Source organism: Centroberyx affinis, unplaced genomic scaffold (assembly GCF_046629955.1).
Source record: "Centroberyx affinis isolate AG114_WGS23_722 - 3 ecotype Tasmania unplaced genomic scaffold, CSIRO-AGI_Caff_v1 ptg000549l_1, whole genome shotgun sequence".
NCBI lineage: Eukaryota > Metazoa > Chordata > Actinopteri > Beryciformes > Berycidae > Centroberyx > Centroberyx affinis.
In genome coordinates, this window is record NW_027279194.1 from 306,070 (window position 1) to 332,852 (window position 26,783).

General features: G+C 42.6%; 1 protein-coding gene across 3 annotated transcripts in view; it reads right to left on the bottom strand.

The window, feature by feature from the left end:
• Positions 1-17,980, bottom strand: part of LOC139642962 (troponin T, cardiac muscle isoforms-like) — a 22,337-nt gene extending 4,357 nt beyond the window's left edge. The window contains exons 1-16 of one of the 3 annotated variants that reach the window (XM_071518057.1): positions 17,860-17,980; positions 17,314-17,417; positions 12,345-12,473; positions 10,896-11,235; positions 10,766-10,810; positions 9,536-9,571; positions 9,360-9,427; positions 8,615-8,840; positions 8,215-8,346; positions 6,832-6,875; positions 6,586-6,664; positions 6,307-6,438; positions 6,111-6,224; positions 4,609-4,680; positions 3,255-3,291; positions 634-2,116 (exon numbers count right to left, since the gene is read on the bottom strand). In XM_071518057.1, coding sequence (XP_071374158.1) covers positions 2,103-2,116; positions 3,255-3,291; positions 4,609-4,680; positions 6,111-6,224; positions 6,307-6,438; positions 6,586-6,664; positions 6,832-6,875; positions 8,215-8,346; positions 8,615-8,840; positions 9,360-9,427; positions 9,536-9,571; positions 10,766-10,810; positions 10,896-11,235; positions 12,345-12,473; positions 17,314-17,387 — 1,542 coding nt within the window. In that variant the 5' untranslated portion in view covers positions 17,388-17,417; positions 17,860-17,980 and the 3' untranslated portion in view covers positions 634-2,102. Of the gene's footprint in view, positions 1-633; positions 2,120-3,254; positions 3,292-4,608; positions 4,681-6,110; positions 6,225-6,306; positions 6,439-6,585; positions 6,665-6,831; positions 6,876-8,214; positions 8,347-8,586; positions 8,841-9,359; positions 9,428-9,535; positions 9,572-10,765; positions 10,811-10,895; positions 11,236-12,344; positions 12,474-17,313; positions 17,418-17,859 lie in introns of those variants that run through there. The other 2 variants (XM_071518056.1, XM_071518055.1) reach the window with 2 other exon arrangements.
• Between the last annotated feature and the right edge of the window lie 8,803 nt (positions 17,981-26,783).

Sequence of the window (26,783 nt, forward strand, 5' to 3'; positions counted from 1 at the left end):
ATGCTAACATGTTGAATTTGTCTTTAGAAATCTAGGCAGAAATCTAAGCAGCCAATGGACACAATTCAAGCACCTTTTAATCTGTAATCTCAAACAATTAGTAAACAAAAAAAATCAGTAAACAAATCATTTAGGCAGTTAAATATGCATGACTTAGCAAGGCTTTATTTCAAAGTAGCAGTACTTCACACAAGAGAGTCCTTACCTGTGACCCAGACAGAGGGAGAGAGACGGGGGACAGAGAGACAGACTTCAATTCCTTGAGGTTCACAATTCAAACAGGTTCAGCTTTGGGCATCAAGGATACATAGTCCAGCCCTTCTTACTCATGTGACTGCAGCACCCTATGGCTGCTCAGCATGGGAGAGAACTTGTCTATTGTTAGACTCCTGTACACAAGGGCTCCATCATACACACATGCACGCACACACACGCACACAAGCATTCTTTAGGTACATTCTTGCCCAGGTAAAACCTCATATATCCATTCAAACCTTTCACCAACCACTCAGGTTTCAACACATCATAATTTCGTCAATGGTTAACTAGGACAGCCTTTCTTGCCAACGTGTGGACATAAAGCTATGCAAAAATAACACTTTTTTTTTTTTTCATTTTTTTATTGCTGAAGCAAATACAAAGTAGAAGTTCGAAACATTCAAACAAAGCAATCCACCACAACAGTTCTGAAAGACTCACAACACCATTAAGGCAGCTTTCAAGCACATATGGACCACTCACAGAGATCAATAAGGCATATTACTGACTCAGAATGTTCCAGAGAAACACCAGGGTACAGTATATGTTAATTACAGGCCTTGAGTGTACATTTCCTTTGTCTTATCAACCTTCTTTGCTGTTGCAATGCAAATAAAATTGCAAAGTGGCATCTAAATTGACAATTGTAAACAAGAAGTTGAAATGATGCCTCCCGATTTGATAGAATTGCATTTGGCCATGTGGAGAAGCATTTCATCATTTGATTTGTGCCACCATCTTAATGGATATTACAGTCTATGAATAGTCACATCTGTATTTAAAGACTTTGTCTGTGCTTACAATACATTATGATTGTCAAATATGATTGTCAACATTTAAAAAGGTGATAAACCTCCATGTTGTACACAGAAACACTGACCTGTATCTGGCTGCAGTCCTGGGCAGAATGTGCCACTGATATTATGTTCTAGTCATGGTCTCTGTCATTTCTTAAGTGGAGCTATTCAACAAGAAATGAGTCAAGTATGTACAGGCAAATCACCCAATATCCAGCTCAGTGGCAATATACTGCAACAAATAAAAGGCTAGCTGTGACATGGCAAATAAATAGCCCGCTCACATTGAATAAAAACAGTGAATATCATCACAAAAAGCTGTGATAGTGTGTGGGAATCAAACACAGATGCACATTACTGAGTATGAGCTATATGACAACAACATCAAAGCCCCAATACATAGACAAGTCAATGTAATAAATGTAATTAATGACATAAATCTATGCTAAAATAATTAGTATGCGGCCTGAAAGCAAGTTAAAACCCAACAGAATCATGATGGCTGTCTGAAATTTGCTGTAATTCTTATTTCAACTTTGTATACATTTTCAGAATGGGAAACTACAGCACTAACCTTGTTTCAAAAGATTTCTATTCCATAATCTACTCCATTATCCATTAAGCATTTAATATTTGCCCCAAATGGTGAGTACACTTTGCCCTGAAAAACCTTTCGGTATGTCATGCTCTTTTTCAATTTCTTTCTTTGTGAAAAAAATCAAGTCAAATCTGATGGAAACACTTCAACATTTTTTATATTGTTGAAGATAAAATATGATGGATCGAAATGAAAACTCTCGCAGCATTGATAGAGCTAAATTATAGGACTCTGCCAAAGTTAAAAAATATAGCAGGAAGGCTTTCAGCACAAAACAGGCAGAATGTAGCCTTTTTATGTCACTCCTCCTGGTCCCTCGTCGTTTCCTCATTCTGGCGTGAACATTGTGCGAAATGCAGGTGCACTCTGGGGGAATGAATACACACACTGTGGCGGAGTCTTGTATTTGGTCAGGTACGGCTTTTTTTTTTAAAGGGGAATCTCACTGGTTAGGGTCTCATGCCTGCTGAGAGAGAGGAAGAGAAACATTACAGATACAGAAGTCAATCAGTTAATGTTGCTTTTAACAATACATGGCTTGTTAAAGTTTATTAGGTGTTAATGACGATTAATCTCAGGGCTGTTAATCAAACCTTTAACATTCATACATGTGTGTTTGTGTGTGTTTGTGTGTGTGTACATCAGACCTAGTGCTACCTCTGTTGACACATACCCTGCAGTCAGAGCCATGATACTAGTTGGAGTGATTGAAAGCTGTAACTTTGTAATTTGCCCTTTACTTCATTCCTCAGGGGTCTATTTCTGATGAAGAATTGAGGAGGTTACAAATGAGGATCACTATTTAGGGTTGAAGCTGACACCCGACAAACGCTTTTCCATTCCTATTGTTCAAGCTCTGGCTCAAGCTGCGGGGGCTTGATGTCAGAAGAAATGCAACTTTTGAATGGACGTTTAGGGAAGAAAGGTATTGTCCACCGTTTTATTTCGGCAACACCGGCAAAGTTAGAGTTAACTGTCTATCGTCATCACTGATGCAACGCCACACGGTTGCCAAACTCTTGTGACAGGCTTTGGGGGAACGTCGTAGGCCTTTATCATTAGCATTGAGTGAATAAGCCTGGTGAGCGAGGCCGCTTTGCTGCTTAAATGGTTCGTAATCCTCCCCAGCAGTCTGTCGTAATGTGAAAATCAAGCAGCTGCACTCTGGTATGCCTAACAGCTCGCCGACACTCTGCGCAGCCATGGACAGCCCAGGTGGCACAGGGTGAACTACGCAGTGCAAAGACATGACAGCCATCCCAGGAGTCTGGAAGGTTCTTTATACCGGGAAACAAGGTCATGGCGAGGGTTTTTTTTAAATATAGACCACAATGCCACAGGGCTGAGCCCATGCCCAAAAATCTCAAGCAGCAGATTTGATTTACAGTGAGCAGCTAGTCTGGTACAAAGGGAGGGCCGGTGGGGCGTAGCAGTTACGACTCCGTGGGGGGTTATAAATCAATCAGGTCCACTCCCTCAGTCAGAAACTGGTCTGAAGGACACAGACTCTTCTCTTAACTTCTCCTTCTTCCAGGACTGATCAGGATAACGCTGGTTTAGCATGTAGAATGTGCAGATTCACATTCAATGAACAAACTTACCATTTGTGACAAACTTGCTTTTGCCTCCGACTGTCACCTGTAAGCAGGGAGGAAAGAGGGACGGAGGAAGGAATAAAGAGAAGGGAGAAGGAAAAGTGAAAGTCTTTTAGCCAACAATGAAAACCCTGCTTCGTCAACACCCATTGTTCACCTTATTGTGGGACCAATTTTGCACTTTGTTCCAGTATTTTAATCTACGGACCTGTCACAGTCAATAGAGGGGTGGGAGAGAGGGGGGAGGTGTAGTGTGGGGAGGTGTAACATACTCTATACCGCATGCCAGGAAAATGCCTCCGCTTATTCCCTTCAAGATGAATGCATACTACAACATTCCCACCAGATGTATTTATATAGAGGCTGTCCCACAAAAAGTCAGAATCACACACACACAAACACACACACACACACACACACACACATACATACAAGAATGGAGTGAAATCCTACATCAAAGAGACCTTTTAGAGCACTCCTGTCTTTAAAACTGCATCATATACAGCATCTAAGCATAACCACATGCACTGTATTCTATGTCTGACTATAATATCCTCACTGTAATACAACTATCTGTCATATAATCTTGGCGGCAAAAACGGCGTGCAGTGCAGCCAAAACGTCCTGCAACAACATATAGATCATTTCCATGTATGACAGGGGAACGTCCTCGGTCCAAATTGAACAACCACATCAGAGTCACTACTGTAAAACTCCAGATCCCAGAATGCTATTCATGTCATCGAGGCCACTGTGGGAACTGATGATAACATACACATAATGTACAATACAGTATGTGTGTGAGAGGAGGGGCGATGGGGAGTGATTTGAAATCCAGAACAAGGTCGGTTTCGTAAGTGGGTGTCCAGTATGGTGTGTGTGTGTGTGTGGGTAAAATTCCACTTCAATTCAGGCAGCTCAGGAAGAAGTTTTTACTTACAATTCAAAATACAACCCACATTCGACAAAAGATGATTATCATATTCAGACGGTTGACAAACTACTGAAAATGTAAGTTTTCAGCTAAATGTTTGATTCAATCTTAAGTCATCTTTTGAATGGACCGACCTGAAAGAGAAACAACCCCAATCACAGCCACAATACACAGTGTGTGTGGTGAGAGAGTGCACGATTGATAAAAACAGTGTAAATCACCACCACAAAGATCACACGGTGCCTGGTGGAGCGTGCATTGAGTTTATCCACACATCCACAAATTACCTCTCTCATGCATCCATTAGGTCGACTGAATGAAACAAACAAACAAGACACATCCCATGTCAACTATTAATCTTCAAAACATTACACCGCCCCTCCTCCCCAGATCCAGTCGGGGTGTGTGTGTGTGTGTGTGTGTTACCTTGGCAGGCGCAGAGCTCTTCTTGGTTTCCCACAGGCCGCGCTTGTTGCCAACGTCACCCGGTTTCACATCCTGTCACAAATAAAAGAGCCTGATCTGCATCTGAAGTCACACCCCATAACCCAAATAGTTTCGTGCAATTACAATTAATTACCATACATACTGGTTACGCTACTGAATACTTGACACCAGAGTGTATGGAAAGTGTACTATTTGCGGTACCTTTTCCAACGTGAGGAGTAAGCAAAGGAGAGGAGGGAAAGTTCCAGAAGAAGGAAAGCTGAAGAGGAATGCTGAGAAAAGGAAAATTGCAAAGCTAGAAAAAAGCAGAATTAAACAAAACAGTAAACATACAAAAGACAGAGAATATACATCAATACAGAAGTTCAGTCACATTCAGACAAGTTACAGACATTACCTTCCTGCTGTGCAGCTTCTTCCCATAGGGGGGAAGTGTTGCTGCATAAGTTAACGGCAAGGTTATAACGGCTCCTCTGTCCAAGACGTTTGACACTAAAGATATCTCGCTCATAAATTTTGCGTTAAAACAATGTCACACGTCATGCAGCAATGCCTCTGCATGTGTGGACATAAAGTCTGCTAGAAGACATGGTAAGATTAGCAGCTGGTGTCCTACTTAAAGAAAAGGACACAATGTCCACCATGTGCACCATCAGAAGTGACCTTGTGTATCCAGTAGCTACATACCTCATGATATTTAACTAACCCAATTTCTAATTCAGCATTTCCATATTTGTTGGTTGTTTTGTCCATGTTGTGGGCGGTGCTTGTGACAAATATTGAAGAGACATAACCTTTTATCCTTGGCTGAAGGAGACCTCAAAAAAGAAATTGTGCTCTAATGGTCAGGTATGGAGTCACAGTGAGACTGAAATCTATCTCCTTTTGGGGCATGGAGAGAGTCAAATGAGCTTACCAACAATGAGACTACTGTTTTAGGGCTTGAATACACTGTATGCTTAATGTATGAGCTGTAAGATAATCTTGAAATAACCACTGAGGTCAAAGTGAGTGATTGCCCCTGTAGAGGGGCGTAGAAACGGAGGCATGTTGGCATGCGGCCACCTGACACGTTACTGCTGCACCTGGCTTGTTGGCTGGACTGCAGTGGGCAACAATATCGTACTTCTATCAGATGATTTCCCAGGGGTTTTGGGGCCTCAATAAATATATTCATACACACTGTATTTCATTTCAGGTATGGAGTTACACGCAGAGAGGTTTGGCCAGGCTTTGGTAGAAGGATAGCAGTGTGTTTTGAAATGCAGGTACAGAAATTGTCCATGTGGTGTCACTAGACTACAGACTCTGATGAAACAGTAACTTTGCAGCCAACAAAAGACTGGGATGTTGATGTGTAAATGAGCACATTAGCGTGTACAGAATATCAACGGATTACTCTATTGAAGTCACACCGGTGTCTACTGTACAATAGTGTGTGTGTGTGTGTGTGTGTGTCAGCTCATTTTATCAGGCCTTACTGCTGGTTTTGCTGGTGCTGCTGCTGGTGCTGGTGCTGCCTTGTCCGCCTCTGCGGGCTTTGCCATCCAACTGTTGACCCGTCCGGCCACGCCCACTTTGATGCCAGCAGCATCCTGGGAAAAGAGACATGTCAAATAGCAATTCATACATCAATAAATCTCTCTCTCTCTCTCTCTCTGTCCCTGTCTCTCTCACCTTATTTGCGGGGGCTGGGCTTTCGGAGGAGCTGCCGATGTTGCCCTTCTCCCACATGTTCTTGATGTTGCGCGTGCCTCCTGTAGGAATATCTGCCACAGTAGCCTTGGGGGACTTGACTTCTTTGGCTCCCTGTGGAAATAGAGATTGCTGCATTGTGAAGGACAGGGCTTTCGTGGATAATCTATTGCATGGATCCAGCTAGTTTTATGTGGAGATAAGCAGCGCTATCATATGGAATACGGACTGAGGATTGTGAACGGAGCTGTTGTGTCTCACCTGTAAGGCTGAAGTGTACTGTTCCAGTCTGTTGCCAATCTTGGAGACAATCGGAGTGTGTGATGTTCTGACTGTACTGCTGTATGGATGAATAACACACAGGACCTTAGTATGGTTCAACAACATAAGGGTGTCTCGTTTATTTATGTTTTTTATTATTCATCCACGGAAAGTTGGCTGAGCACATGCCCTGCTTGAACTGTTTGGATGTGAAGTGCTAGGCTGTAAAACACATTGACAGCTCACCTTTTCTGGGCTGACTTGTTCAAGAATTCTGCCTTCTCCCCGATCTGTGCAAAACAGCATGGTTTGAAGTTATAAAACCCACTCGTGTCACTGACATGCACAAATAAATTCTCAAACGGTCAAGTTGTCCTGGCTTTTCCTTCCTTCCTGTCTCCATGACAACCTCATTGAGAGGCAGAGCGGTCTGTCCCTGGGAAGGTCTGTCTGTACTGGACGTTGTGTTGGTTGGTGCTGGAGACTCTGGCTGTCAGTGAGCCAGGATACACACACACAGCTCCTGAGCTCCGGGGCTGGGAACCCAGGCTGCTGTTCACAATGAATTATACCTCCCAAGCACACACACAGGCACAGAGAGGGCACACACACACACACATGCATGCGCACATACACGCAATTCTCAGCATTCCTCCAAAAATACCCCAGCAAGAAAATTACCCAGTCTTGCTCAAAAACAGCCATATTTGAGTACGGCTTAGATGCCAGCAACATCACATTAACATTTTTTTTTTTTTAAATCCTTGTCATCTAACAATATACGGCTCGTATCAGAGGAATTAAAAACAGAAAATCAAATGGGAACAGAAAAACAAACCACCACATTAGGCCATAGAACATACTGACCATAGAGGGGAAAAGGGGAATAGCTGTGCTGCTCTTGCAATTTGTTAAACTTCAATAACATGGAGACAATAGATACTAATGGATAGGCGAGGTTTAAAAAACAGGAAAAATCATGCTGGTGGGGCACACATGCTTCCAAGACACATATTTTGAGATAGCCAGAGAGACAAAGTGAACCATATATTTTGGATTGTTGTTAGCCTGTCATGATGTTAAACATACTGACTTCTAGAAGTCTGGCTGCCTCTGCTGTTAACAGCTGCTGTAACGTGGTAAAAAATGACGACCTTTATAATGCTATCAAGCAAAAAGAGAGACTGGTACCTGGAAGCCCCCCTGTGTATCTACAGGAGTATTTCAAACTCCAGTATTGAAGAGAACTGAATTATACTGGAGCAGTCCTCTACATCAGGGGTTTTCAAGCATTTTCATTTTCTTTTTCACCCCCAAATAGATGCACATAGGGCCATGGAATCCCATTTAATAAGATTCTGACCCATATGGAAAGATTTCTGGTGTTGATGATTTAGTATTCAACTGTATATAACTATATATAACTGTCTAAACTGTACACTAAATGGAAAACTGTATAACTGTCTACATTACTGTCTTACACACTGTCTAATTGGGATAATTTGTAGTCAGTGAAATTATAGTTAAATTTAACTATTCTTCATTCTGCTACGGACCCCCTGGAACACCCTCGAAGACCCCTGGGGGTCTCTGGACCCCACTTTGAGAACCACCGCTCCACTCACTCACCTTTGAGGAGCCTTTGGGACTGACAGTGAAGGCAGCCTTTGCCTCGGCAGACTCATCCTCCTTCTGTTTCTTCTTCTCTGCGGCCTCTGCCCTCCTCTTCTCTATCTCATCCCTCATCTTCTTCCTCTCCTCCTGTTACAAACATCGTAATTTGTTGTTACACTTTTGTTGTAGATGACACTCATGCAAATGAATTCTGTGCCTGACCCATGACCCATGGCATACAACCAGTTCAGCCAAATCAAAATTATATTCTACACTGCAATCCTTCTACAGTAAGATGCCATTTTTGAAGAGAAATGAATTTTGTGCAGTACAGTATATTTTATTGACAAGATTAATTCCTTCATGTAAAGTCGAGGTGAAAACTGTGTTTGCTTCTGGTTTGCTCCAACCTCACCTGCTCTTTGGCTTTCTTGTCTGCGATCTCCTGTTTCTTCTGCTTCTCCTCCTCCTCCAGGATCTTCTTCCTGTCCTCCCTCTTCTTCTTCAGCTCCTCCAGCTCGGCCTCAGCGTCCTGCTGCTTCTGCTTCATCTTCTCAAACTCCTGGCTTTCCGCGTCGTTTCGCCGGCGCTTCAGCTCCTGCAGCTTCCGCTCTGCCTCCTGTCGCTCCACGTCTTCCGCGCTGGGGGAGCGAAAAACCAAACATGGAAGAATGTGTATAATACACACATAGACACACTTACATGTTAATCATATTTACTGGTTAGATACATATAGATCCATTGAGAATTAATTGAAAATTATGTAAAAGTTGACTGAGAGCACCCAGAGGGATTTTCTGGGAATAATGATGCTATAGAATGAGGCTCATTCCAGTGTAAAAGTTTAGCAAAAACATTTGAACCCACAAAGTCCACCTCTCATTCATCATCAGTGGAACAACTCAACAAGTTTATTCAACTTGATGACAAGACAGATTACAGTGAGGAGAGAGCTGTTCATGTTAACAAATATGAATTAGACTGTCCCCGGCCAAAGAAATGCAATACGTGTTCCTACTGTGAGTACAGTGGAATTTTCCTTTAACTACTGACAAATACAGGCACATGCAGAGAAGAATAAGAGAGTAGTGTTTGAAAGGTGCAAGTTCAAAACTTTAAACACTGTGTCATACTGGAATGAGGGGTCTGGCAAGCTTTACCTCAAGGTCCTCTCTGGTTTCTTATGTTTGTTCTCAATGAGAGCTCCATTCTGTTTGGCTGGTTCATTCTTGCAAAGGAAAAAAAAGAGAAGTTAGATATCAAAACACTGTGCCCATTCAAGTCTTTGACATCAAGAATATCCTGTATTTTAAATGACATTCAACTTTTATTTTACCTTTTCCCTCAAACCAAGTTTCTTTGGCTTCTCCTCCTTTGCACAGAAGACAGGGAAATTGAAGGAGATTAATCAAACAGTGAAAACAGCAAGTCCCAGTGGAAACACATTATGTCGAAAACCCACAAAAAAAAGCCATAATACGCTGGTGCAGTCTAAGGCCTGGCAGTGAATGCAATGCAGATGTAAGCTGAAGACGCATCACACTGTGAGAGCTCAGTGACATCCTCGGTACGGCCACCTCCTTTATCCATGTGGCAAGCAAAGACACTGTGACTGCGCTGTGATCTGTGACCGCACCGCAAAGCATAATGGCAGCGCAAATATCTGCGAGACAAGAACAAAGCCTGGATAAATCAAATGTGGCCCCGTCAATGTCACTTAATGTTATGGATTAAGGACTTCTGCACTTCTGTTACATTATGTCTGTATTCTGTTATTTTACAAATGGGGACATTGGTGCCAGTGCCTGCATTTGACTTGTCCAGGATTTTTGAAGTGGCTTTTGGTGAATGAAGCCCCTATAAGTCACACTGATACCTCCTCTTTCTTCTTCTTTTCTTCCACCTCTCTCTTTTTCCGTTTATCCTCTTCCTCTTTCTTCTTCTTGTCGTCTGTCTCCTTTTTTCGCTTTTCCTCCTCCTCTTTCTTCTTCTTGTCTTCCATCTCCTTTTTCCGTTTTTCTTCCTCGTCCTTCTTCTTCTTTTCCTCCAGCTCTTTCTTCTTCTGCTTTTCCTCCTCCTCTTTCTTCTTCTTCTCGTCCGTCTCCTTCCTCTGTTTCTCTTCCTCTTCTTTCTTCTTCTTTTCCTCCATCTCCTTTTTCTGTTTTTCCTCTTCCTCTTTCCTCAGCCTTTCCTTTTGTTGTTTTTCCTCATCTTCTTCTCTCTTCTTTCTTTCATCTTCTTCCCTTTGCTGCCTCTCCTCTTCCTCCCTCTTGATCTTTTCTTCCGTTTCCCTTTTTTGCCTCTCCTCCTCCTCTCTCCTCAGCTTTTCTTCCATCTCCTTTTGCTGCTTTCCCTCTTCTTCTTTCCTCTTCCTTTCCTCTTCTTCTTTGTCAGGAACAGCTTCCTCTTCAACATCTTTCTTTACTAAATCTGACTGCTCTACTTCTACAGCCTTCTCCTGAATCTCCTCCTATAAGATAAGTTGCATTCATTTTCTGTCAACGTCAGTAATAATATATCAACTAAATACAGAGTTGGAACAAATGCTCAGATCAGAATTCCATACCTCATTTCTTGTGGTCAATGTTCTTGATTGCTCCTCAACAGATTCCTGTTTAAAGAAAAGAAATGCCATCAGTCAGGACCAGAATAATTTAACTTCCTACGTTCACATCTCTGAATGTATAACATCTTACCTCCGTCTTAACAGCCTCCGGTTCAGGAACAGTTGCAGACTCCTCCTCTACCTTCTCGGCGGTTGTCGCCTCCTCTTCGGCCGGTTTCTCTTCCTTCTTCTCCTCCTCTCCTTCCTCCTCTGCGTCTTGGTGTCTGCTCACTCGGCTGGACGACTGCTCTTCCAGGGCGGCGTCCGTGCCGTTGGTGGTGGTGACGGTGGGGTCGAACTCCTTCTGTCTCTCCACGGCCTCCTGCATCCTCTTCTGCCTGCGCTCCTCCCTCTTGGCCAGGCGATCCAGCAGGGCCTGGTCGTCATCTCCACCTCCAGCGCTGGTGGCGGACGACTCTGTCTCCGTCACACTGTATGCACAAACAATCCACTCGGTCACGATAGCAATGGAGCACTAAATTTGCGTCCAATCCCAGTCTAATCTCCAAATCCCAATTCCAATCAAATCTCTTGTCCAATCAAATGTGGTGAAACCACATCTAGGTCTGTCATTGGATGTTTCTACTGTGGCTAACCAGGGGAAAGATCAATCACAGAACCACTTAACCACTGGAGGCAGTTTCCAAAGCTGAGGCTGGTGGTGATTATCAAGATTACCAAGAATTTCAAGTTTATACTTTTAGTTGTCCTTGTAGAGAAAGTTCTTCCCACAGAGAATACATCTTTCAGTTTGAGATGGGCTGTCTACCTGATTTTTTGCCATTGATTTTCCTAGCTGTTTCAACCTGCTCTGTGCTATAGACTATAATGCTGTTTATTTGTACAAGCTAGTTTGGACGTGATTACGCAGTGAATCTAGGCACTTCCCATTCGTTCTTGTTGGCCAAACTTCTGGGGTCTTTATCAGCCCTCCATCCTAGACGTTCTTTTGTTTTGAAACTGTACTTCAGTCGATATTATGTCAAATGGGTCATGGAGGACACAAGAATGGACAAGAATACATATTGAGAAAGATGTTGGGTGAGGGAATAGAGGGGAGGTACTTTCCAGTCCAAATGCTACAGCCAATGGGCACTTGGACCTAAACATACACCTGAGGCCAATCACATAGTCAGTACAGCATAAATTCACCGCTGGCAGAAGTGTGGTCAGTTTGGAATTTATATTTGACCAGTCAATACCTCTCCAATGTCCACCAAGAAGCTGGGAAACCCAAACCAACCACCTCTGCAAACAAAACCACTCACTACTCTCTCTGCTTTGCTCTACAGGCGGTTTCTGGGTCAGCTTTACTCTGAGGAGAGAAATACCAACAAAAGCTTCAGATGGGAGGTTTCTGCTTAGATTTGCTCCACTTCCCCTTTCCCCATAACTTTAATCAAAGATACTTTCTGTATCCCCATTAACTGACTCCATGTTGCCTTATTTTATTGTGATTCTTGCCTCCAAGTCCCCCATGTTTTGCCACACTACACAATTGTGGCATTATGGGATTTTTGTCCCTTGATCCACGTTGTACCTGTTAGTGTTGATGACATCAGAGCCACCAGACTCCTCTTGCTCCCTCATCTTCTTTCTCTCCTCCCTGGCACGTCTCCTCTGCTCCCGAGCCGCCTCCTCATCATCATCGTTGGCGACTCCACCCATTCTGAAACATTGACGCAGGCACACATATTAAAATGCATGATGCCAGTTAAAGGGCCATAACAAAATTGATGTTTCACTCCAAAATGAGATCATTTCAGTTTACTACAACTCAAACAAAATTGAAATCACATTATGGTTTGATATTAAAGTTAAGTCATAAGACCTTCACCTACAAAAGAGTTATGGTTTTGAGGATATAATCACCTGTGTTTATTTAAAATATTGACTGAATTTCAGGTAGCAAAATGTTTCCCAAATGGACATAAATGGCAATTGAAACTCTTCAATTCATATTTCCAGTGAGTGGTAGACGTGCTTTGAAATGTCCTCTACCACTGAAAATCCTTTCTGCTTCATTGTTTTCTATATGTTTTCATTGAATGTTGTACAAAGGGGAATCTGTTGGGGTCTGAGGTTCAAAGTTCATGAGGAATAAGACCTAATCATCAAACATGGAGGAAGAAAAGCTCAGCAGCACTGTTGCTTCTCAGAGATGATTCATTATTGTCAAACAGACAAACATATTGAACCTGCCCAATTAGACTCATTTCAGCTCATACATCATGCCACAAAGGTTTCAATTATAATTCCAATGTTTTGCGATCATGGTCATGCATTCCCAATACAACTGTCACTATGAAAACCATGTGCCAATATCATATATGTAGTATTATAAAGTGTTTGTTTGGGTATTAGCAAATGCAAGGTCTATCTGGATTGAAGGGCACATTTTGAACCCCATCTCGACTGCATATGCCAGGGAAGTGAAGGCAAACATTTTCTGAATGTTTAGCAACAACAGCCGCTCTGACTCAGGGTAGAGAGAGTGTACAAGAAAATAGGAAAGGCTACGCTCTCAGAAAGCTATTAAAAGATACTGTAAATTAACATTCTTGTCAGTCAAACTTGACCCTGTGCTGATCCGCATGGCCAGGGCCCCAATCCAATATCCTGATCCACATGAGCCACACCGTCTCAAGCTGACCTCCAGAGACACGATGGGGATGGGAGATGCCACAACAGAGAGAAAACAGCTTAATAGCACACACACACGCTACATGTGTCTGAGATCCAAATGTCACATTGAAGAAACAGAGAGAGCACTCCAAAAGAACGTCCCCCTCGGCATTCATTATGCTAACAAGCATATTTCTGAGGCCAGGAATAGTGAGCAAACATCGGGAGAGATGGAGCGGGGGGCAAGAAAAAGAGTGAAAACAGAAGAGCAAGAGGAAGAGATGGAGATTAGAAGATATTCAATTTTATCTGCACAAATGAGAAACTGACATAAAATAGCAGGGAGTAAAAGAAAGGCAACATATAAAGCATGCAGGAGAGGCTGGAACCTCAGGGCCAACAGGACAATAAAAATCATTCTACAGCACAAATGACAGAATTTACATCATGACAGAGATGCCAGATTTCAGAAACACTTCTAAAATCATCCACTTCTTTTCCTTTGCCCTCCTCCTGCCCTTCCCCTCCCATCTTCCCCATCTCCCTCACATCCTGCCACTGACCTTCGTCCCAGTATGAGCACATCCACAGCCAGACTGCGAAGCATGCCAGGCTGCATCTCTCCAAGCATTACCAGGCTTTATGAGGCGGGGAGAGAGCTTGAAATGGCCCATTGATAGAGCGCGGGTATTATTTCCCCCTGTTCTTCCTGAATCCTCAACACAATGATTTACAGATGTTGCAAGAGGAAGAGGTGGATGGGAACCACAAGAATCCTCTCTGTCTCTGAAACAGAAACAAAGACCCAAACGAGGCGGAAATCCAACAAATCCTCAGGCAAGGCTTCTCCAAATGGCACAGGTCGCCCGGAGAAATCATTGAGGAAGTAATTCAATTAGATATTACTCCACCCAGAGTTAGAGGCCTACTGTAAGACTCCTGTCAAAACGTTACGGACTGTTGCAATTGCGGATGGCCTAAAACAATGAGATGAAACAATATCAAATATCAAATGGATGGAAAGATGATGAGGGCTACTTGGCTTAACAGGGAGAGTGAGAGAGAGAGACACAGAGAGAGAGAGAGAGAGAGAGAGAGAGAGAGACAGAGAGAGAGAGACTCCACTAAATCACTAAATACTCCACTCAAACTAAAGCTAAACATATCTAGCTCTGAAATAAAAACTGCAGTCAAAACATTCCAGTGTCTGCAGCATTTCCTCAGGCTGCAGAGTGGAGCAGGGAGGCTGGAGGGCCGGAGAGGCTGGGAGAGGCAGAGCAGGAAAGGCAGGGCAGGAGGGGTTGGCATGGCTGGCAGGACCGGCTGCAAGACTGTGAGAAAATTGCTAGGAACGCCCTTCTGACTGAAGCCAGAGGAAAGGCTGATAGGACATCTGATAGGATACGGCAGCACACAGCACTGGACTTTTAAAACTCTCCCTCACTTCTAAAATCCTGCATCATATTCCACTGTGGTGAAGTTGAATTAAACGTATAAGGCATGTCAGATGTAATACGCTACGTCAATAGCGCTGTAACTAATGCCCATGTGGTAAAAAAAAAAAAGTCACAAGAACAAATTAATGAATGAGGGTTGGGATGGAAATGACACTTTCATATCAACATGTTCCAACTGTACATATTTTCACATGTTTTCAATCATCTTTCTTTTCTGAACTCTAAAGACGGACAAATTGGTTCTCCTCGCCCGCTGAGAGGTTTGGATCTGAGACCATCGATTCCAATTAAAGTTTCTCTTTGATCAGTCTTGAGGCCAGCAGATGTTTTCACACATTTGGGATGAGGGCATTTCACCGCAATATGGAGAATCCAACGTCTAACATCAAAAACTCGTCAAATATAAACTTCCAGCTCTTCTGAGCACATTTCACTGTCTAATCATCCAGCTGTTTGATCTACGCTTTAATTGGTTGAGTAATTACGCCGCAGCTGAGCGCTACAGGTGGCAACAACACTGCTGATTAAAACAGTAAAACAATTAGATGTTTGTCTGTCAGCTCGTATTGTTTTACTGAGAAATTATGAAGTCTGAGTTATTTTCGAGCCTTGTTTATATTGACAATGAGTTATGTAGACAGCTTTAATGGCTCTGCAGGAGCGAGTTGACTTGGTTGTCAACGGGAAGTCAGGAGTTTTCTTTGGTTTATTTGTTTTTGTTTCTTGCTGTTTCTGTTTTTTTATTTTCTTGCTCTTTTTCACCGACGCTCTGCTTCCATCCATACTCTTTCCCATAACTTCCAATGCTCACAGTCAACCAAACATGTTGAAACTGTCAACAATATATGTTTACATAACCCCACAATTTTTATATTCTATTGGGGTGTTTATATTCTATTTTCTTTTTCCCTGCTGAATCCTGCTGAACGCCCTAATTTCCCCACGGGGATCAATAAAGTTTCATCTTATCTTCAAATTCATGCATGTAAACACATTCACACCTCGGAGCTGCCCAGCATAACCACAGTCTGTTAAGTCTGTTTTACTGCTAACCACAAGGCAGCTCCACTGAAGCAGCTGGGAATTCAATGCCTTGCCCAAAAGCACTTCAAACAAGGTCGTTTTTAAAGGAGATTTTCCCAGATGGTCGAAGGATTAGAACCTGCAACTTTCCAACTCATAACTGCACAATCTACTACTGGAGTGGACATAGCAATGACTCTTCTGAAAAAGAGATCTACAGGGGTGTAGAGAGAGAGAGGGAGAGAGAGAGATAGAGGGAGAGAGAGAGAGATCCAAACAGCAGCACAGACAATCGCCTCCCTAATGAGTCTAAAAGGCGATGGAGCTTATTCAGCCGTCATCGCCTGACCGCCATCCAAGTGCTGTCTGCTCCACTCTGCTACATGTGGATGTGCTCAGACAAACACACACACACACACACACACACACACACACACACACACACAATCCCTATTAAAACTCCCTCATGTAAAAATGCATGAACCGAACAGAAACAAAGAGAGACAGGCAGACACACACACACACACACACACAAATACACACAATAGGCCTTGATCACGGAGCATCTGCCTCCAAGCCCTTACATGGCTAATGGATCACAAGAGGAAGAGGAAACAGGTGAGGAGAAAAGCCTTGAGCATGAGTCCATAATCTCTCAGTAACCAGGACTCGCCGGTCTCTTTCCAAAACATCTTTCAAATGGTTCGCTGCACAATAGTTATGAAACAATATTTTACTCCTAGATGTAGGGGCTTGACAAAAAATATATGTTTATGAATCGATTTAAATTGTGACAATTCACTGCTTTGCATATCATTTTCCACATGAGTAAGCCACAACTACTTCACATTGAACAACAACAGTAAATAGTGAAAGATGGACTGTCCTAGCAATAACTCAAGTGCTTTGTGCCTAATAACTATGACAAAGGAGATTTAGTTTGTAAAGATGGAGGAATGTAAGCTTCAGCTGATCCAACATGCCGTACTGAAGCTGAATATTTATCCAGTTTGTTTCTGAGTGGTGAGTCAGTCAGTCAAAGTAATGAGGCTTTGAATTAAGAGGATGTCCCCAGTCCTTTTATGGTGTGTGTGTGTGTGTGTGTGTGTGTGTCTGTGTGTGTGTGTGTGTGTGTGTGTGTGTGTGTGTGCGTGTGCGTGTGTGTGTGTGTGTGTGTGTGTGCGTAATTGTGTGTGTATGTGTACATGTGTGCACCCACTGTACATCCGACAGGAGAATAATATGAACATGACCACTACACAAGACCCCATCGACTCTATTGACCTTTTTATCTCATTCCACTGAATTTCACTGCTGATTGAGTGTGTGTGTATGCATGTGTGCATTGCACATACAGTATGCGTATGTGCTCCTGGACTGGGGCATTATGGATGAGTCACTCACTTATCAGCATCGAGGCGCATCTGCTCTCTCCTCTGCCTCCTCTGCTCCATGCGGCGGTCAAAGTCATCGTCCATGATGCCCAAAAGGTTCTCCTCACGTTCTCACTGAAACACACAAATAGGATATCAGATAGTGTAAAGTCAGTACCACAAGTTACCGCATCAGTCAGTCAATCAATGAATCAATCCATCCATCCATCTTGGTATCATGCTGCATACTTGATCAAGAATATTTTAACATTCACACATGCTTGGATTATCTTAACACCGGTGTAATTTTACAGTCTGAGTACAGCAAGATCTCACTACCATGGGATAAATCTCATTTCATCATCATGTAAATTTCACAGCTCTGAGACTCTGTTTAATTGCAGAATGACAAACTTATGTGAGTGGGAAACTGTACAAAAGTCAATAAACAATCAAGTCATAAGTGAAGCTGTAACTCAGTAGAAACACATCAAGGTAGGGGACCACCCAAGACAGCTTCATGACATGATGGGTAAAAAAAAGCATAAAAAAAAGACTGCCTGTTGGTTTACAATACCTTTGCAGTAGCTGGAGTTTAGTCCATGGACAGCAATCCCTCCTCTCTCCCTATATCAACTTCTACAGTCTGGTTTATATCTCAGCCCTTCTGCAGCACAAAGAATTCCTGCTTGCTCTTTCAGCAGCTTTAACTACCAGAAAAGGCAAAGCCTGCCTCTGCTCTCTCTCTCTCTCTCTCTCTCTCTCTCTCTCTCTCACTCAGTCTCCCTCCTCCTCCTCAGCCCAACTCCTTCTCTCTCCCTCTCTCATACTTTTCCCTCCCTGATATCTTGCTTCAGACACTCTCAAACTCGCTTGCTTTGTCTTATCCCTTTTTCACATGCTCTTCATTCGCTCTTTCCATCTACTCTTGTCAAACATGCCTGTTTTTTTTTTCTGTTTTTCCTCTCTTCAAAATTCAAGTTTCCCTCTCCTTCAGACTCTACCTAGCACCCTCCTGTCCTCCTCCAACTTTCTCTCCCTCCTCCTCTACCTGTTCTCTTTTAGGCTGCTTTGTTTACAGAGCTGGCGCTTGTTAGTTTAACTGGGCAATGGGTGTAATCTGCCACCAAATGTAGTCACCTCAGTTACTCCCTGAGTGGAGATGGAGGCCCATAGATCCACTGGGTGGACAGGCACAGATAAGCCTGGACTGGAAACAAAGAGATGAAATATGCCACTAACAAAACACTACTCATTCATCACAATAATCAATGATCCCTCTACTCTTGTTTAGTTCAGGTCCATTTAAAATCTCTATAGTGTCTCTCTGGCATCAGAGATGAAGAAGTGCGCATGCAAAATTCGTTACAGATTCTGCCTTATAGATAAAAGGATAATTCTAGTATAATGCTGCCAAAGTATATAATCTACAATCCAGTATACATCTACAGCAATCAATCTACAGCCCAAAGTCTCTAATACAGTAATAATAAATCTGTATTTGGGTTTGCACTGGCAGGGGGTAATTTACCAAAGCCTAGTCAGTTATGTAATACAGTAAGCCCATAACATCCTGTGCCAAGTCACTAGCTGCAAACCTCTTTCTGGCTGATGGAGGACACTCTGGACTGAGATGGATGAACTGAGTGTTCATGGATATAATCAGCAAATATGTTGTCAGTGTACAGAGCCAGATGCAATATCAGACAGCAATTTCTTAGACTTCTGAAGAATAAACATAAGGATAAGAATAAACAAGAGAATTCATCACTACCCCTTAAAAAAGTTTTGAGTAGCACTGATATGTAAAAACCTTCAGTTTTGTGCGCCAAGTCCAAACAGCTGCCAATGAGAAACCCTTTATCAAATGATCCATTTTTGTGCGTGGCATGCTTGCCAGTTGTACATTAAGCAGCTGCCATCAACCATCTTTTGCCCATCTTGTCTGAGTCTGCAAGACCACGACTCTGCCAGTAACCTCAGCCAACAGATACAGTGCGCCACAGTGTGAGAAGACAGAGCAACTCTAAAGTGTGATTTTCAGAAAGGCTTGAAATTCTGTCCCACTCCGAGGAGGAAGGAAAATGAAACCCCAACAAAAACAGTCCACTTCCAGACATTTTGGCTTAGCAAATCTAGTGAAAATAAATCAAAAGTGCTTGTGTGTACTTTTGTTTACAGCCCGAATTTCCTGTGCATGTTTGAACATCCAAGATGATTATCGTTTGGAAGAAGATGATCATTTTTGATGGTTTATGAAAAATACGTAGCATTTAATTTCTGCAGCACTTCATCAGCCTTTTCTACTTGAAGAAACACCCAAATTGATTTTCTACGCCTAGATTTACACTAATATGGCTGATGCCCGACGATGGCATCTCTTTAATACTTGTACTTGTACTAGTGTGTGTGCTGCAACACAGCGAGTTAAAGGGTGATTCTACAGCAAAGGCAGCACAGTAAAAGTTAACTAATGGTAGGATCATGTTGATACAGCAAATACGAGCTTTTGGTCAGACTGCAATGTTTTCTGTTGGTGGTCCTGTTCTTATTCTGAAGATGAGGCTAAAGAAAGCGGTGAAGGAAAAGACCTCCAGTCCAACTCGGTCCAGGATTGGGAATTTTGCTGAAAGCCACATTCTCTGGGATGCCCTGACAGTCCACACACACACACACACACACACACACACACACTAACGCACGCAAACAGCCGTATGAGACTGCTGGCATTCGAGGACATGCAGAGCGAAGATGATATGGGGAAAATTTCTGGCCTGCTTCATGACCAAACCATGCATCTATCTTCTTCTGTAACAGCATACTCCATTACACTGGGGATGGAGATGTGAGACGTGAGCTCACTGGGTCAAGCTGCCATCGTACTTCATCTTGTTTGTGCCGTGCCACATTGTGTGTTTTCTCTCCTCACGTTGATGAGGCACGACTGCAAATTCCAGAGATAACTTTTTTGTGACAACAGAGGAAAGTCCCTGACCTCAAACGCGAGAAAAAAACGAGGAGCGACAAACCTTAATGTCTCAACCAGTCCAAAGGCAGCGCAGTACGGCTAGTGTTACGACCATACTCGTCCATATGAGGCTATGCAGGTTGTACGTGACTGTATGCAGAGTTATAAATGGGCCAATTCAGTGTCATGCCTTAGTTTGTTATCTGTGAGATCAGATCTGAAGGGGAGCCCACCAACAGCGAACAATGGATCATAATGGGACACAAGCGTATAACAGTTTAATTTTCACAATGGCCAAGACCATATACAGTCACAAAGGCTCAGAAACAGAATGGGCCAGAAGAGGCCTTTTTTTTCTACTTTTAAACATCAACTACATGCATAACGAGACAGTATACACAGTACTGAGTACTTTCCGGGAAAAAGGGTGACACTCTTGTGTACATCGCTTCCCTGGAAAATAGGAAAATGTTGGAGATTTATTGCAAGCTGTAGCTCTTAGTTTTGGACAAAACTTTGAGAGGTTTGGAGAGGTGGTTGTTGCTAACGTCTAAACCATGATGATGTGTAGAGTGTAGGGATGAGAAGTTTGAAAAACTGCCAGAACCTGTGAGGGGTCTTGTTATTTTTCAACTCTGGTAGGTGAACATTCTCAGAAAAGGGATGAATAAAGAATCATTTAACATCATAGTGATAATGTTTTTTTGGCATAATTCAAAAAAGCACTTAAAATAGATTAAGACATATTGAAATCAAGCCTTGGCAGCTTTCATCATCTATCTGTACAGGGTATTCCTGTCACAATAAAAATGAAATATGTTTGCATAAGAAACCGTTTCCTTTGCAAGGAAAAGAAGGCTCAGAATGGCCAATATGCTTGTTTGGCTTTACAGGTGTCAGACTACAGATTGACAAGGTGAGAGGTTCAGGGACTTCCCAGCAAGCCATTGATGGACAAAGATGTGCAGTAACCAATGATATTATACATTGAAAAAAGTTGTAATTACAGTGTAATTACATATCTTCTAGTGTACAAAGCCTTTTTTCTGTTTAGTGTTACATTTGGTGATACGCACCTAATTCAATCTTGAGAAATGTTATAGTCATAGTGTTATTTTTGTTTTTTTTGGACAGAATGATATTATGGCACAGTAAAAAGTCATATTCAAACAGCTTTGGAAACTGTTTTGAACAGATATCAGAAAGATATTTACAATTTACAATTTACAATTTCACATTTGGCAGACGCTTTTATCCAAAGCGACTTACACATGAGATTTGCATACAACACAAGCAAGTTTCTAGATAGGAGAGAACAACGAGAGTAAGTGCTATAGAGCTAAGTTCTGGTCCAACAGGACAAAGGTGCTACGAGACAGTGCAACAAGCTAAGTTCTGGTCCAACAGGACATAGGTGCTACGAGGGAGTGCTACAAGGCAGTGCTATGAGGTAATGCATAGAGTGCATTTAGGTCCCAATTTCACAAAACAATGCAGGTAGCAGCTATGGACGACTACAGATGTCTCAACTTTCATTTTGGCGCTGTATTTCAATGTTGGTTTCCAACGTTGGTGCAGACTGTGGGATCAACATCTATTCAGCTTCAAAATGTTTTTGCTGGGTTACCACCAGGTGCAGGTGTCCTGACTTACTGACTTACCCCCCCCCCCCCCCCCCAGCCCAATCCTTGCATCCCTCATCATCACACAAAGTGTCCTTCTCAGCGGTGATATAGAAAGTATTTCAGCTATGTGCTCTCTGACCTCCTGCATTTTGGAACAGTGACAACATCAGTCAATATCCTGTCAAGGGCACCTTGTGTCCTGCCAATACACACATGGTTACCATATCATAATAACCGCCACTGTTAATGTTGTCATTGTCATCATTATCATCACTTTTGTCGCCATCATCACCATAAGATTTTCTTTTCATAACCACTTACATTTCTTATGTAATTTCAAAGCATTATGTCCCACGATGGAAATTCAGTGTTCCATTTATAATCTATAGAGGACAGCTTTCCTGACACAATTCCTCTCACACGTGTGACAAACTGCTATCCATCATTCCCTTACAGCTGTTCTTATATGGGACCAATTAGGGTCGGGGCATGACAAAGGCTGGTCTGTGTTTCGGAGACTGGAGGTGGGGCAGTTTGGATGGTATGGAGCAGCAGACAAAGGCTGACCTGCAGGCTAACAGCTCACAGACATGTCAGAGTCGTGCTGCAGTCCTGTTTGGGTTGGCCCGCATCCAGCCAGGCCGCCGAAGCTCCACATGTGTAAAGTTGAAAAACTCCCAATTTGGCAGCCAGAGGCGACTGCCTTCCCACCCCCCACCTTGTGCTGTCGCCCCTCGCACTAACATGCACAAATGTGGATGCGCACACACACACACACACACACTCACACAGAGGATAGATATACACACTTCAGAATCCCCCATAACAGCTGTCCCATCAGTCATCAGACAGGTGATTTGTTTGGAGTAGAGGTGTGTTGGCGGTTGCTGCTCTCACACTTCTATCCATTGACACAATCGTATGGCAAAAACACAGTCTCTATGGAGTTAGGCAGAGAAATGGAATAAATCACAGCCCATTGATCATATTGTTCTTTTTTACTTTTATAACTTATACAAAGGGTGCAATTTACTTTCTAAATCTGCCCAAATACCAGTGTCTGCTTCTCCCTACCCTTGACAGGGAAACAGCCCATCTAAGCTCCCTCTACATTAACTGTAAGACATTCTTGTAATCTCCCCATTTATACGTGGACAGCGTGTTATAGACTTCCCCTGCTCTAACCAGTCTTCCTGTCATAAGGTAGAATCAAGTCCACAAATCATTCCCACATGACGGGCGCCCAGGACAGATTCAAATTCATACATCTGCAACTGATTTGACTCTCCGGGCATGTCGCCCTGGCCTCGCCGCGCCTCCGCTCTCCCTTCTGTGGCCTGCTCAGACTCATGGGATAGAAAGCTGGTGCGGGACCTCCAGTATGCCCTCCCTCCCCCTCTCTCCCTCTCCCTGGTCAGTCTGCTCTCATGCCACTGGCAATTCATCACTTGCAGCCCCTAACACTCACCAGACACTGCTCATGAATATTCATATAAACAGGTAAAATAAACTATAACTGTCAGAAGTGGAAAACAAAAGTGACAAGGAAACAGTTTGGTTTGTTGCTGGTCTGAAGTAAATATTGCAGATTGAAACAATGGTGTTGGTTTGTTGGTAGTGTGCAATGGGCTGGCTTGTAAACGCAAAAGAATATAGTCTAGCATGCATTCTGTCAAATACTGTCTAAATACTACATTTATATTTTAGGCATTTAGCTGGTCCTCCTGTCTGGAGAGACTTACAATAAGCAAAACGTCGAGGGTTCAATGTCTTGCTCAAGGACACTTTGACAGGACAAATGGCTTTTGATGGACAATGATTTGCTGTTTGCTGGGATTGAACGGATGACTTTTCTGTTACAGGACGGCCTCTCAAGCCACTTCTAGGCCACCCTGTAATCTTAATAGTTCAAATACAAACAGAAGCAGAACATTTCTAGACAATACCAGACATGATACCTAATAACTACAGTATAATGTCAACATGAGGAGAAGATTCAGAGCCAGCAAGGACGCACATTATCTCACATCAGGAAATGACCTCAGCCAAAATCAACTGGAGCCGAACCAATTATGAAAACATCTATTCTGAACCTGACATCTTACCTGGGCCCTGTGTAATTTATTTACAAACTCTTCAGTCATCTCACATGAAAATTACATTTGGAAAACATTCAGCAGCAATAATACAGCTGGCCACAGCCGCAAAAAAAAGTTTCCTGAACCTTGAGCAAGTTCATGCAAGGAGTCTACTGAGAGCATGCAGGTTTCTGACATATTTAGGTAAAGGTTATTAAATATATTATGTGTTAATAGAGTTTTCATGACAAGATCTCTATAATTTAATAGAAGAAATAGAGTTCATTCTCAGGCAATTGCTAATCTTTCGGGAATCTTTCTTTATGAATCATACTCTTAATAAACTGCTGATTACCTGAGTGACCTAAGTGTGATTAATGGACACAGTTCTGAAAAACTGGTTTGCTTTTGGAAGTCTCTGATGCCAGTATTGCCCATCAAAAGGAGTCGAGTCACATTAACTTGAGCCCTTTGTTTCTTACGCCAACTAGGATTTAGCCTGAGAATGGTCCACTGAATGTTATAATAAGTCTTACTAGACATTAGCCGACAGTATGCAATGCAAGTTTAAAGCCTTCCGCTAAAAGCCCCATAATTACATCAATGCATAGTCCTCCCTTGTGTCTCTATTCATTCCAGCACAGTGTACACACCATGTGCTATTTGTATACAGTCTGGCTCTGTAATGACTGGCTCGATGATGGCGTCTTTACAGAGTGGCTGCCAGTTTATTAATCAGACATCAAAGGGAGGCAGAGCAAAGCGTTATGTTCTTTTAAAGTCTGTTTCTGATGCATGATTTGCATTCGCCTTGGCAAGTACGACCTCACAAATTACATCAGGAAATGTCCATGTAGGCAGCTGGATGTTAGTAGATGTTCAGTCCCATCCATCTTTCCAGTACAATGCATGGACGGATACAAGAAAATGGAAGGGAAACACAAACATTTCCTTTCCTCCTTGTGTCCTATTTCTTTACCTAGCACTTCTCTATCTAATATCATCATTTAGGGACACTTGAATGTTTGTTTAATCTAACAACCTTGCAGTTTATGATATCGGTTGCTTGTAAAGTTGGTAATCGAGGAATTTACGGTTATTCTGCTGTTGCACTCACTGTAATTTGCTCTGAATAACGGCATCAGCTAAATGCCAAAACTGTAACCGTAAATAAAAGTCCTCAGATAGTTCAGACAAGCATGATTCTATATCCTAAAATCAGACACGGTTGTCATCAAAAGATAAAGACAGTGCCTCAACACACTTATAGATAAACAGATGTCAAAGAGGCGTTTGCAATCAATCAAGAAGCCGCAGCTGCCTGCTCCACATGACCAAACATGGTCACATATGGAAAAACTCCTTGACCAGGACACAAATTCCACAAGGTTTACAAGCCGCAGTGTAGCAGTGACCTTTTCTGCCGCTCATTGAGATGTTTGTGTACAGTTTGGCTGAAAAGGAGTGTGTGTTGTTTTGTGGCTGACAACTATCTACTGATACAGTAAAAGGTTTGGGTGCCTTTGTGAGGAAAATGTGCTCACAGGGAGCTCTGGTCATCTCGGTCCAAATCTTGTGGGAGTAACAAGCTCATCAGGAGTCTCTTCAGCTCTGCACTCGGCGCTTCACAGCTAAGGTTTGTTTTGGTGAGCAAAAAGATACAAGCTGTGGTCACCAGCTGACCTCACAGCAAAATGATATCTAACTACAAGACACTAACTGAGGCTCAGTGTGGAATAGTTGTTTTGCTTACTGGAGAGTCTGGGTGATCTGTAAATCTGTAAATTGCCATGAATTTCTTGTGACACTGATGCTAAAATTACACAGATTCAAATTCAGAAGCTGAGTTACAATTTCCTCTTCAAGTGGGGACTTAATGGAAATAGATGCAGCTATGTGCACTCCCTGTTCCGCATCCCATCAGCTGAGTTGGTGTACTCGACCTCCTTTTAAGGAAGTACACAGGCAATGTTAGTTGTAGTGTCCCAGCTTGGCAAGGTGCAAGGCCATGCGCAGAAAGCATGGTTTACTCTAGGAAATACCTGCTGCTGTCCAAAGTGGCAATCCAAGAATAACTTATTTCCATTGTGATTGCTATGAATCGATTTTCCATAATGCTGCTGGAAGGCGGAAAATAGGATGATCATCATGTGATTTTGCCATAACTGAAATACTGATTATAGTTGTCAGAAGCTGATTTTATAACAAACTATGTCAAACATAGTTTTGACATAGAAAAATGAGTCTCTAGTCAGTGGAATAGGAATAGCTGGTACATTAGAACTAATGTCAGGAGATGTGCATCACTGAAACAAAACGATCAAAATCCCCTCCCCTTCATTCTATTAGTGATATAAGGCATGTTATTTCTCCATAAATCTAAGTGGACTGATGGCAGACTGATTGCTGATGAATGACTCCATTAATGCCAGAGCCACTAACACTCACCTCTACCCCTCCTGCAATTTGCTCATGTGGAAAACCATTTCCTCTCCCATTTAGAGTGTCACACCTGTACAACCACAGTGCAGACAGTCTCCTCTCTGAAATCGCACCGCTTTACAGCTACAGAGGCTTATTTGTACTTAGACTAAAACATTAGCAGCTGAATCACGCACATATCAGTTTCTCATTTGGCAAATTTGACTCACCAAGAGTCCCAAACTGTTTAAAAGTCTTCTGTGCGCATGCCGCTCTTCACCAGACGGCCTGTATCCCAAACACTCTTGTCATAAAACAGTCGTCGGCACCATGCAGACAGCACTGTTTGGATCTAACTAATTTGATGCAGCTTTAATATGGGAGACAGAACTCATTCAGAGCTAAAACA